General features: G+C 41.7%; 2 protein-coding genes across 2 annotated transcripts; one reads left to right on the plus strand and one right to left on the minus strand.

Annotated features, from left to right (window-relative positions):
• Positions 1 to 448: 448 nt before the first annotated feature.
• On the minus strand, positions 449 to 2,277 carry IL334_007891 (uncharacterized protein; the record flags this gene model as incomplete). Its single annotated transcript, XM_062939580.1, has 6 exons — positions 449 to 594; positions 703 to 768; positions 852 to 1,108; positions 1,171 to 1,434; positions 1,506 to 2,067; positions 2,202 to 2,277. The coding sequence occupies 6 exons, from the start codon at positions 2,275 to 2,277 to the stop codon at positions 449 to 451; spliced, it is 1,371 nt and encodes a 456-aa protein (XP_062795631.1).
• A 5,526-nt stretch (positions 2,278 to 7,803) lies between these two features.
• Positions 7,804 to 10,023, plus strand: IL334_007892 (uncharacterized protein; the record flags this gene model as incomplete). Its single annotated transcript, XM_062939581.1, has 7 exons — positions 7,804 to 8,039; positions 8,118 to 8,228; positions 8,318 to 8,479; positions 8,550 to 8,692; positions 8,758 to 8,993; positions 9,066 to 9,693; positions 9,779 to 10,023. 7 exons carry the CDS (start codon positions 7,804 to 7,806, stop codon positions 10,021 to 10,023), a joined length of 1,761 nt encoding a protein of 586 aa, XP_062795632.1.
• Positions 10,024 to 10,075: the final 52 nt, after the last annotated feature.

Below are 10,075 nucleotides of genomic sequence, written 5' to 3' on the forward strand. Positions count from 1 at the left end.
TGGATTGACAGTGCATAGGAGAAGACAAAAACATTGGGACACATTCCTGTTCACAATCTATAATGATGATTTCGATTGTATTTTAAGCGTCTCCACAGTTCTATATACCCCGCACGAATCCCATACCAGATGTATAAATATGCATGACAGAATTAAACCCTTGAAGTTATCCGATGAAGAAATAGAAATATGCAAGATATAATGTATGATTGTTGTATGTTGTGTATTGTATTTTTAACAGAATGACCAAATCTATGATTTTTGATTTTGACATGATGACATTTTCCGATTTTCCGATTCTCCTATTTCACAATTTCCCACTATCCGATTTCCCCTTTAGTCTTGGACATCTTTACAATTTCCCTTTCAAACCTTCCCAAGATGAAGAGAGTCTAAGCCATTGTCTGATTTCATCAAAGGTAGGCAGGTCGATGAGTTCTCAGCAAAACTATTCAACTCGTTTTCCAAGACTCTCTAGTCTCCTATAAGGTGAATCACCATTCCATTCCTCCTTATCATCACCAACTTGACTCAGAATCGGTAATCCGAATTGTTCAACCACGAATGAAGCTGAGACTGTTGCGTACAGTAGAGCTATGTGACAAAACATGATGAGTGTGTTTCTTTTTAAGGAACTCATCATACGTTTTCTTTTAAGTCAAAAGTTTTTTAAAAAGTCAAAGGTAATATAAGGAGATTTACCTTCGTATGGATCACCATCTGATAATGATAAACCAGCAATATATCCACCGAGAAATGCATTACCAGCTAAATTTGAGAAAATCTAATTAGCTCAAGCCGAACTCCATTGATAAAAATGACTATCATTCAAGCCGAAAGACAAAACTTACCACCCGTAACATCTCTTACTTTTGATTCTTCCTGACCAGTGAAATATGCAGGACACCATTTCAGTCCGTGCAATTTAGTTCCAACGCAAGCGCCTAATCTTCCACAACGAACAATTACGATACCTTTCCCATCTTCTCCAATTCCGACATCAGATACAAGATGTTTGATCAGTTTTTCAACTGTAGGTTTCAAATCAGGATCAGAAAATTCCATCAGAGGTATAGAATAAAATGAAAATATCTCTTCGTGATTTGGTCTAGTAACAAATCAGCTCTTCAGATTTGCTCCACATTGCACCCAAATATCCAACAGACTCACGAAAGCACCTGTATACGTGACAAGATACGTTCTAGCCATTCTTTTTGACCAGGATGACATGATGGTGGTGTAGGCTCAAAAACGATTTTGGGTGACCAAGATCTCTCAGGGTCGAGTTTTTTCAAGGAATCGATCTCATCAAGAAGTGTAGCAACGTTTTCAGGTGAATAAGGTGGACTTATATGAAGGTATTCCGCTCCATGTAAAGGTGATGAATTGATCTGAGCGATCGTACGATGTGGGGCTTTCACAATTGGTTGAAAGCTATTGACAGTATTCAGTCAGCGGGTTTTGAGGAAGCAACAGAATATTAGCAGAGAAGACTTATGACGTACAACCTGATATCACCTTCATACCGAATTCTTGCTCTGGTCATTTTAGTACCTTTACCTCTATTCCAAACCCATATGTCTTCACCTAGAGATTTCAATTTATCCTCTACTTCAATTGGTAGATCGTTTGGTTCATCTTCCGGTGATCTATCTACTAATGTACGAAGTTGTTTGGGTGATAACCAGAACCTCGCTCCTACGAGAGCATACAATGCCCCACCACCCAACATCTCATACACATCTTCAGCGTTGGGTGACGGTATGTCATCGAGACTCAATTGGGGTGTTGAGGGTCCAACTGATGGTACGGGTGAAGTGATTGGTGTTATAAGATGTGGTGGGACCGATAAAGGTTGATGATGAATGTTATTGCTCAATGCAACAGAAGAAGATGAACTAGAAGTTGAAGTTGTAGTTCCACTTGGATTTGACGGAGAAGGCGGAGTAGGGAGAGTGGGAGTGGTAATGGCAGCGGAAGTGGGCAATCCCAGAATTTTGCTCGAGACCACTACTGGGTCTATAATCGGCCTGGGCGGTGAGTCGAACGCATCGATCAATACTGTGCCTGTAATAAAGAAGAAGCTCGAATCAGTCAACGAGGTTATCGCTATACAGGCTAAACACATGACAGTCGTAGGAAGCAGGCAACTATACCCTCACACCGCATGGCTCTATCTAAATTGAGAATACCAGACTTACCGATAGAAGCGAGAATTGGTTTAGTATAGTGTACCACCGGTTGGTGGCTCGAAGGCTCACCATCCACTTGATCCATGAGTTGGGCCTGGTGCTGGAGGACTTCGTTATGAGCTGAAGAATATGGATATCGTTAACGTCGATATTATTTGATCCAGAGATCGCATTTGCGTTGAGTAGTGTGGTAAAAATTGCCGATGAAGCCCGTTCGACCTCTTATCCATATATACACAATGCTTTGGATTGCAGGAAGAGAAAGTTGATTGTTTCGTTGAATGCGATATACTTCCTTTGTACTGAGTCTTCTTATAAGACAAAGGACTGGTGACACGTATTTGGGGTCAAAGGGCAATACAGCTAGTATGGCAAGATAACCGAGATAGATATGTATTCCTCGTAGTGTACTTTCGGTAATTTGATTGCACCGTAATCGAGGTGGTCAATCGTAATCACTTTCTTGACTTGTCCAATGATTGTTGATCGAAAGGTACCCAAACAGCCGGTGAAAGTGGAGATCGACAAGATTCGCGAAGTATGAGTAACCAAAAATAAAACTTTCCAGTTCAGACGGATTGCACTTTGATCCGGCAGTGTCCCATATGAAAGTGCTTCAGTGCTTGGTGACGATATGAATTGAAGTAATGGATCACCGTGATGTAATTACTTGGTGTTTCTGATGTTGAAGTGTTGATTTTGATGATCAACGATCGAATGCGCCCACTCGTGTATGCTTCTTTTTTAATCAAAAGTCGGAAGCAATACAAGGGCGGGTGGGATTCGTAGATGATCACTTTGACCCTCCTTTGATTCGGCTTTTCAAGATCCAGATCAGAATCAGATTTTGACTCTGACAAAAGGAATCGAGCAGAGGATATGGGATATAACCTCTTATTTACCTTGACGCTGATATATACACATGAAGTCAAGACAGAGAAGTTAATGGTAAAAATCTCGAAAGATCACAATATCTTGTACTTGTTATTGCGGTATTGGGTTCTACCAACCTGCAAGTTTCGTTTGATCTTCGGGTGTATAACAGAGGTTCAATGCGGTTTGGAATTTTGTTTTCGGGTAAAAGTCAAAAATGAACAGCGAGTTGTATAATGGGAAATTCCTTTCAGATGTAAACGCTCGGTGTCCTTTTTAATTATATCAAAAGCGTGCTAGTACTAGTGCTAGTTCCAAGTCTTGATTTGAAGGATGTTTCGCTTTTGTTGCGATCACTTGAAAAGGCCGAAAGTCAATAAAGCTCAAGCGCAAGGGAAGCAAAGGGAAGGGGGATGGTCGATCGTATAAAGAAATATGTCCAAAGTGTGAAAAATGTGTTTCGGATATGTTTCCTATTTTCTATTGAAGAGGCACGGTAGAAACGAGATGATCAGGTTCCCCTTGTTTTTTTCTCTAAATTCTCGTTTCGTTCGTTGCAACTTGATACTTGATCTTCACTGACGAAAGAGAGCTTGGAATACGGCCAAATCGAGAGAAGTGGTTTTTAGGATATGGTAAAGGATGATGGTGCGAGGTGAACTTGCTTTCCAGCTATTGATCCCAGGGGGGAGAAACAGCTATCCAATAGGAACGGGGTTCAACGGTGAACGGTGAATGGCCAATGGTCAACAGATGATGATTTATAGTTATAGTTTATTTATTTATTTACCCTTTTATTTCTTTGAGAGGTTGATCTCGGTGAGAAACAGAAAGAGAAAGAGAAGGAGAAAATGTCTTTCGGTCAAAATAAATCGTTTGTATCCTTTTTCGGGGATTTTCCAAACAAGTTATTCGGGCTTCGAATCAACAGCTATGTTTTCCCCTTTTCCTTTTATGACAATGATCGTAAAGGCCTTTGGGAAGGTTCAAGTGTTATTTCGGAATGTAAAAGAGGAGAAAAAAACACGGATTGAAACGAATAACTACAAATCATTCGTATCTCATTTTCCAGAGTCTGGAGACTGGAGTCTCCCCGTACAAACGTTTTTTCGTTCCTATTCACGTATTCCCTTTTCCTCGTTTAGAACACTTTGAAAGAAGAAACACACGGATATTCCGAAAACACGGCATTTCCTTGTACTACTAAAAAGCTATTCACTCGTATTGTATGAGTTGATCATTTTATCCTTATTATCAGCATCCCCATCGTAAATTGGAAGGATATTAGTCACTGAGCCGCATGTGCAGTTCTCCCCAATGAAAGATCACCTGTAATAGCTGCACGATATATGAACCACGGGAGCGATTTTAGCTTGGATCACATTATGAATATGGGGGTGGAATATGAAATCTTTACTCGTACTACTAGCTGTCGATCGAATTTATTCCGCTCAAACCGGATAAAATCAGGAAAAAAAGATAATTGCCGATTGGGGGGGGCCTTGAACTACAATTTTATGCCGGATCACTTTTTTCCTTCTTCCTTCTGAATGCTTTCTGAGTGTCATCTGTGATACCTTTCTGCTCGGTGCTTTCTGCAGAGAGGTTGGGGATGTGTGAAAACTACAGAGACAAACTCATGACCAAGAGAAATAATGAATGTATGTGTAATGAGCTATTTTCAACGGAATCTCTTTTGGGATGAAATCATTCATAAAATGCAAAAAATCAATTTTCTTCGGCATAGTTAAATTCATCAGAACAAAGTCCGAAAAAGGGTTATTCCCGATCGGAGAAAGGAGAAAAGGAGAAAAGGAATCTTTCCTGGCCTTAGTTACATTTAGGATGATGGATGCTTTTTTCGATAGCGACATTCACAGTCTTACCGTTTGACATACGATAGATTTATTCGAGCTGCATCGGATCAAGACACGATGAAAGTCGGAGGACGAGTTTTGCGCATTTCACCAGATAGTTCTGATTCAGTATGACGGGAAGCGAGTCCTGGGATTGAACGACGAAGGACTGGACTATCGCGAGTGCGAAACAGAGAGTGAGAGAAGGAACAGGCACTTTTCGGGAGAAGGGTACCTTGTAAGACCTAGATGAAGCCGACTGGCACTTTCTTTTTATCTTACGTGGGGATCATTCACTGGTCATCGACCGACACCAAGTTCACAGATAGAAGATCACAATATGGTAAACCCTACACCATCACTTATCCGGTTGGAACACAAAAAGGATCATTTCATTCTTGTGATCTAAAAGAGTTCGGGTCCGAACTGAAAAGATAGTCGACTAACCATCGGGGAGGAAAGGAACGAGACCTAGACCTTTCTTTTGTAAAGGAACGAAACGATGAGAAAAAAAAAACCCCTCGATTTGCAAGGGAAGTTGTTCTCCTGTCGGGCTTTTGGCCTCTGCACGCTTCTCCTTGGCTACGGCACCACAGCCACACTATATAATTGTGTCGCCATAGGATATTGCGTCAAATCGTAGGCCTTACGAAATGTACTTTTCTCGCACGATACATTACGAGTTACTCTTATCACATGTGAAGTATAAAATCTAATATAGGCATAATATGGCAGTTCATTTTGTATTCTCACAGGTGAAAAGGAGAGTATTAACTTTTATGACGCCGTTACAGCACTGTCAGCTGATCGAGCTTTTAAAGATCCTTCATCCTTCATGCTCGGTGCCTATCCAATTTCGGGGGTTCAGATGCTGATTCAGATATTCTGGAAAAAGGTGAAGTGATGATTTACAGTTAGTTACAAGGGAAAACCATAAGGTGTAAAAATGGGATTTCACGCAAGATTGACTTGCTCCTTCATTCAAAAATGACAGGTAACTCGTAAAGATGAGTCATTAGGATCCAGTCTGTCCCGAATTGATATATTTATTCATACATATATACATATATATATTTCTTATGCAATCGCAGGTCAAGAAGAAGAACAAAGTCTTTATAGTGAATGGCCCTCAACCCCCTCGATTAGATATCAAGGGTATTTTAATCTTGTAATCCCTTAAAAACCTTTCTTACTTTACGGTATTTTTATCTCTTTTTTAAGTCTCTTCAAAAACATCATCAGCGTTTAGATTGAGATTGATTTCTAATCTTTGATTCCTTGATTATTCTAAGTGGGTGGTTAGTTTTGTCTAAAAAAATACAGTCCTCTCTCCTTAGCGTATTTTGACAAGCACCGATTTGTTTTATCCATACCAAATAATATTATTCTGCTTATTTCGCTGGTAGGACCTGATCTAGGACTTAAGATCTAGGATATACATAAGGCAAAACGCCATAACCCTCCCTTCTAAACGGTCTCAAGCGGCTTGGTCAAGCACGATTCCCTTCCCCCGTTCGTATTTCCAGGACTCCCATATCTCCCCGACTCACCAGAATCCTGCATCTGAAGACCCTATCGACCAAACACACTTCAGACTAGGGCATTAGATATCCAGCTCAGATGGAACTTGGAGTAATACATATCAGATAGACTAGACGTAAAATAGGAAAAAGGAAATAGGAACCAAGGAAATCGAAAAGTGGGAAACGGTATGGAAATCGGACAGGAATACGACTAATACATCAACAATATCAACAAAGTATATCACAGAAAGACTTATCAATCATCAAAAAAGCCTCGTCTATTTCATTTGTAATAAAACAATTCACATATCATATCATCAATCCGTCAAACGGTACGACTATTCGGTTTCGAGAACGGTTCCTTGACGACCATCAAAAGCAAACATCCCAACTTCGACTTCATCCGAAGTTTCAAAAGTGACTCGAGCCTCTAGTTAAGCTTGAGTAAGGGAGATCAGATACGGAGAGCATTCGGGTGTATTTGATTGTGGATCAAACTCTGTGAGTCAAGATCAACAAAACCCCCACCCAGTCTCGCTATGATACTTCTCATTTTGCTTGGATACCTTTTGAATGCATCCCGTCCCCTTCCCCCCTCCCCCCCCCCCTTTCTCCTCTCCAACCCCGTTTCCCCCTGGTTCCTGCGTTCGTTCCTCTTGGTGCTTCTCAACCTCGGTTCATCGGCCATCGAATGGGCTGTAAATGTGCCTTTTCCTTACTTGCGCCTGGACCATCTATCTTTTTGATTTCGTTGCGGCTCTGTGTAATTTCGATGGAAAGGTGATGAAGTCGTTTGAAAAGGAGATGGACGACAGGAGAGGAGGGCATCTCGACCGGCGGATGTTCTGGATCTTGTTTTCCTGCAATCGAGAAATGATTCTGAAGGGTTTGAAGGTGGGTAAGAGGTATCGTGCGTGGGAGTATATCCAGGTTCAACATGTCACGTTCAGTTCCATCAAACTTCATCAATCAATCAGAACAAGATATCTTGACGACCAGGTGAACAAGTAACCAGGGCGCAGTCTTAATCCATCTTTGGAAGAACCCCTTCTTCCCCCTCACTCTTAATCGAACCTGCACCTTATGTCACGAATAATGGATATATAAACCTCCTATTTGTCCTCGTTTGATTTGACGAACCCACCAACATTCCGAGATTTTCATCATAATCCTGCACTAGTCATCTCACTAGCTCTTCATCTCACCTCTTCTAGCTTGTTTTGCTTCCTTTACTGGGTTCATCCTGTTATTTCTTCTTGTGCCTGGTGCGCTGCAGAAAATCTATCAATACTTCGCCGAAGAAATATCAGCTAATCGTTTACTACCTCTCTTCATCCTCTCATTCTATTATTCGATCATATGTTCCCCTACGCGACTCACGATTCAGACAAAGAATTGAACAAAAGATATCTTCTAGTATCTCGTCAACCAGATTTCAAAGAAAGAATAATGGGTTTCACAAAGATTGAACCTAAAAAATGGTTCACCAAGGATTATTGGTATCTCGATACACCTCCAGCTTCTTACGCTACAAGAGATGGTTGGTCGAATGCCGATGTTGATGTCGTGCCCATCGATCAACGAAATTGGAGAGCGTGAGTCATCAAAATTGGCGCCAAGAAACATGTCTGTGATCTAAGCTGACGAGATATTCTTGTGTTTGGTACCCATAGCATCAATTACTTGTTCTTATGGTTATCAGATGGTGCAAATGTCGGTACAATGCAACAAGCCGGTTCGATCGTAGCTATGGGTCTCAGTTGGCGTGAAGCTTCCGGTGCTATGTAAGCTTTCTTCATCAATTTACCCTGATAATGCGATCTTTGCTTTGTCAAAACCATATATGCTGACGATCCATCTTTACTTCTCTTAGAGCGATCGGTAATATCATCATTGCGGTAGCTGTGACACTGAACGGTACTATCGGATCGAGACATCATATCCCATTCTCTATCGCTTCAAGAGCTTCAATGGGTTTTTACTTCTCTTACTTCGCCGTGTTCTCTCGTCTCGTTCTCGGTCTTCTCTACTTCGGGTTAGTGCCCTTCTTTCTTGTGCTACCATCAAATGAACTCCGCTGATACTATCGTTCATCTCGAAAACAGTATCAACACATTTATCGGAGCGTCATGTACTTTGATCTGCCTTGAAGCCATCTGGCCTTCTCTCAAGACTTTCCCCAATACTATACCCGTCGCGCAAGGTGTTGCTAGTAACAAAATGATCGCGTACTTTGTCTTCTGGATCAGTGAGTAATATGTTTAGTCTTATGAAAGCTGGTGACTCACACCAAGGCGTATTGATCCATTTCAGTCCAATTCCCCCTTGTTCTCATTCATCCTCGAAAAATGAGATGGCTCTTCTTCGTCAAATCAATCGTCGCTGTCATCGCTGCTTTCGCAACGCTCGGTTGGGCTGTACACACCGCTGGCGGTTCTGGTCCAGTCTTCGCCAAACATAGTACATTGACTGGTTCTACCCGAGCCTGGGCATGGGTTGCCGGTATCAACGTAGCTATTAGTGGCAAAACTACTTTGGCCATCAACATCGTGAGTCAAACGATCCGAGTGTTCCCATTGCTTTGGAAACCGACAAATGCTAATCCTGACAATGCCGTGTAGCCCGATCTTACCAGATATGCGCATAAGACTTCCGACTCCTACTGGCAACTCCTCTTCATCCCTCTCGTTTACTGGACCTTCTCATTCATCGGTATCGTCATCGCATCGGCTGGTCAAGAAATCTACGGTACATTGTATTGGGACCCAACCATGATCATTGCGCAATGGACTTCGAGAGCTGGGGCTTTCTTTGTGGCATTCGCATTTGCTCTCGCTACACTCGGTACCAATATCTCTACCAACTCGATCGCTTCCTCAAACGATTTCGCATTTTTAGCTCCTAAGTGGTTGAACATCCGAAGAGGAGCATTCATCACTGCTGTTCTTGGTGGCTGGGTTACCTGTCCTTGGAAGATCCAAGCTTCTGCAACGGCTTTGACCACTTTCTTATCCGGATATATCATCGTCTTAGCTCCCATCGTAGCTATCATGATCTCGGATTATTGGGTCATCAGAAAAACCAGATTTCACGTTCCTATGTTGTACCAGAATGAGGGTATATACAAATATCATTACGGTACCAACTGGAGAGCAGTAGTCACTCTCCTCATAGCTGTTCCAATCAACTTACCAGGGCTGATTCATGCTATCAACACTAAAGTCGATATCGGAAATTACGCTTTCTTCTGTAAGTTGTCCACAATCGCTTTCTATTAGTGACAACCAAACTTTTTTCCCGAGCTAATCTTGATTTTTGGGCGTCGAATGTGTAGATAAAGCATCTTGGCTCACTTCAACAGCTATGGGAGCCGGTATCTACTTGACTCTATCATACGTCTTCCCTCCTACATCAACTTTAGTAGATGAAACTGTCGAATCGATGGAAGAGGATTACGCTTTGTCTGATCCTCAAGGATGGGAACAAGAGCATGATAAAGAGAAGAGATCATCGGCTGGTGAATTACCAGCATCGAGTTCACATTCGAATTCAACTTATCCCATTGTAGACAAGGTTTAAAACCTTACCTCACGTCCCCATGACCATACAACAAAAGTCAAGGATCCAAATA

Source organism: Kwoniella shivajii, chromosome 11, assembly GCF_035658355.1.
Source record: "Kwoniella shivajii chromosome 11, complete sequence".
In the NCBI taxonomy this organism is placed as follows: Eukaryota; Fungi; Basidiomycota; class Tremellomycetes; order Tremellales; family Cryptococcaceae; genus Kwoniella; species Kwoniella shivajii.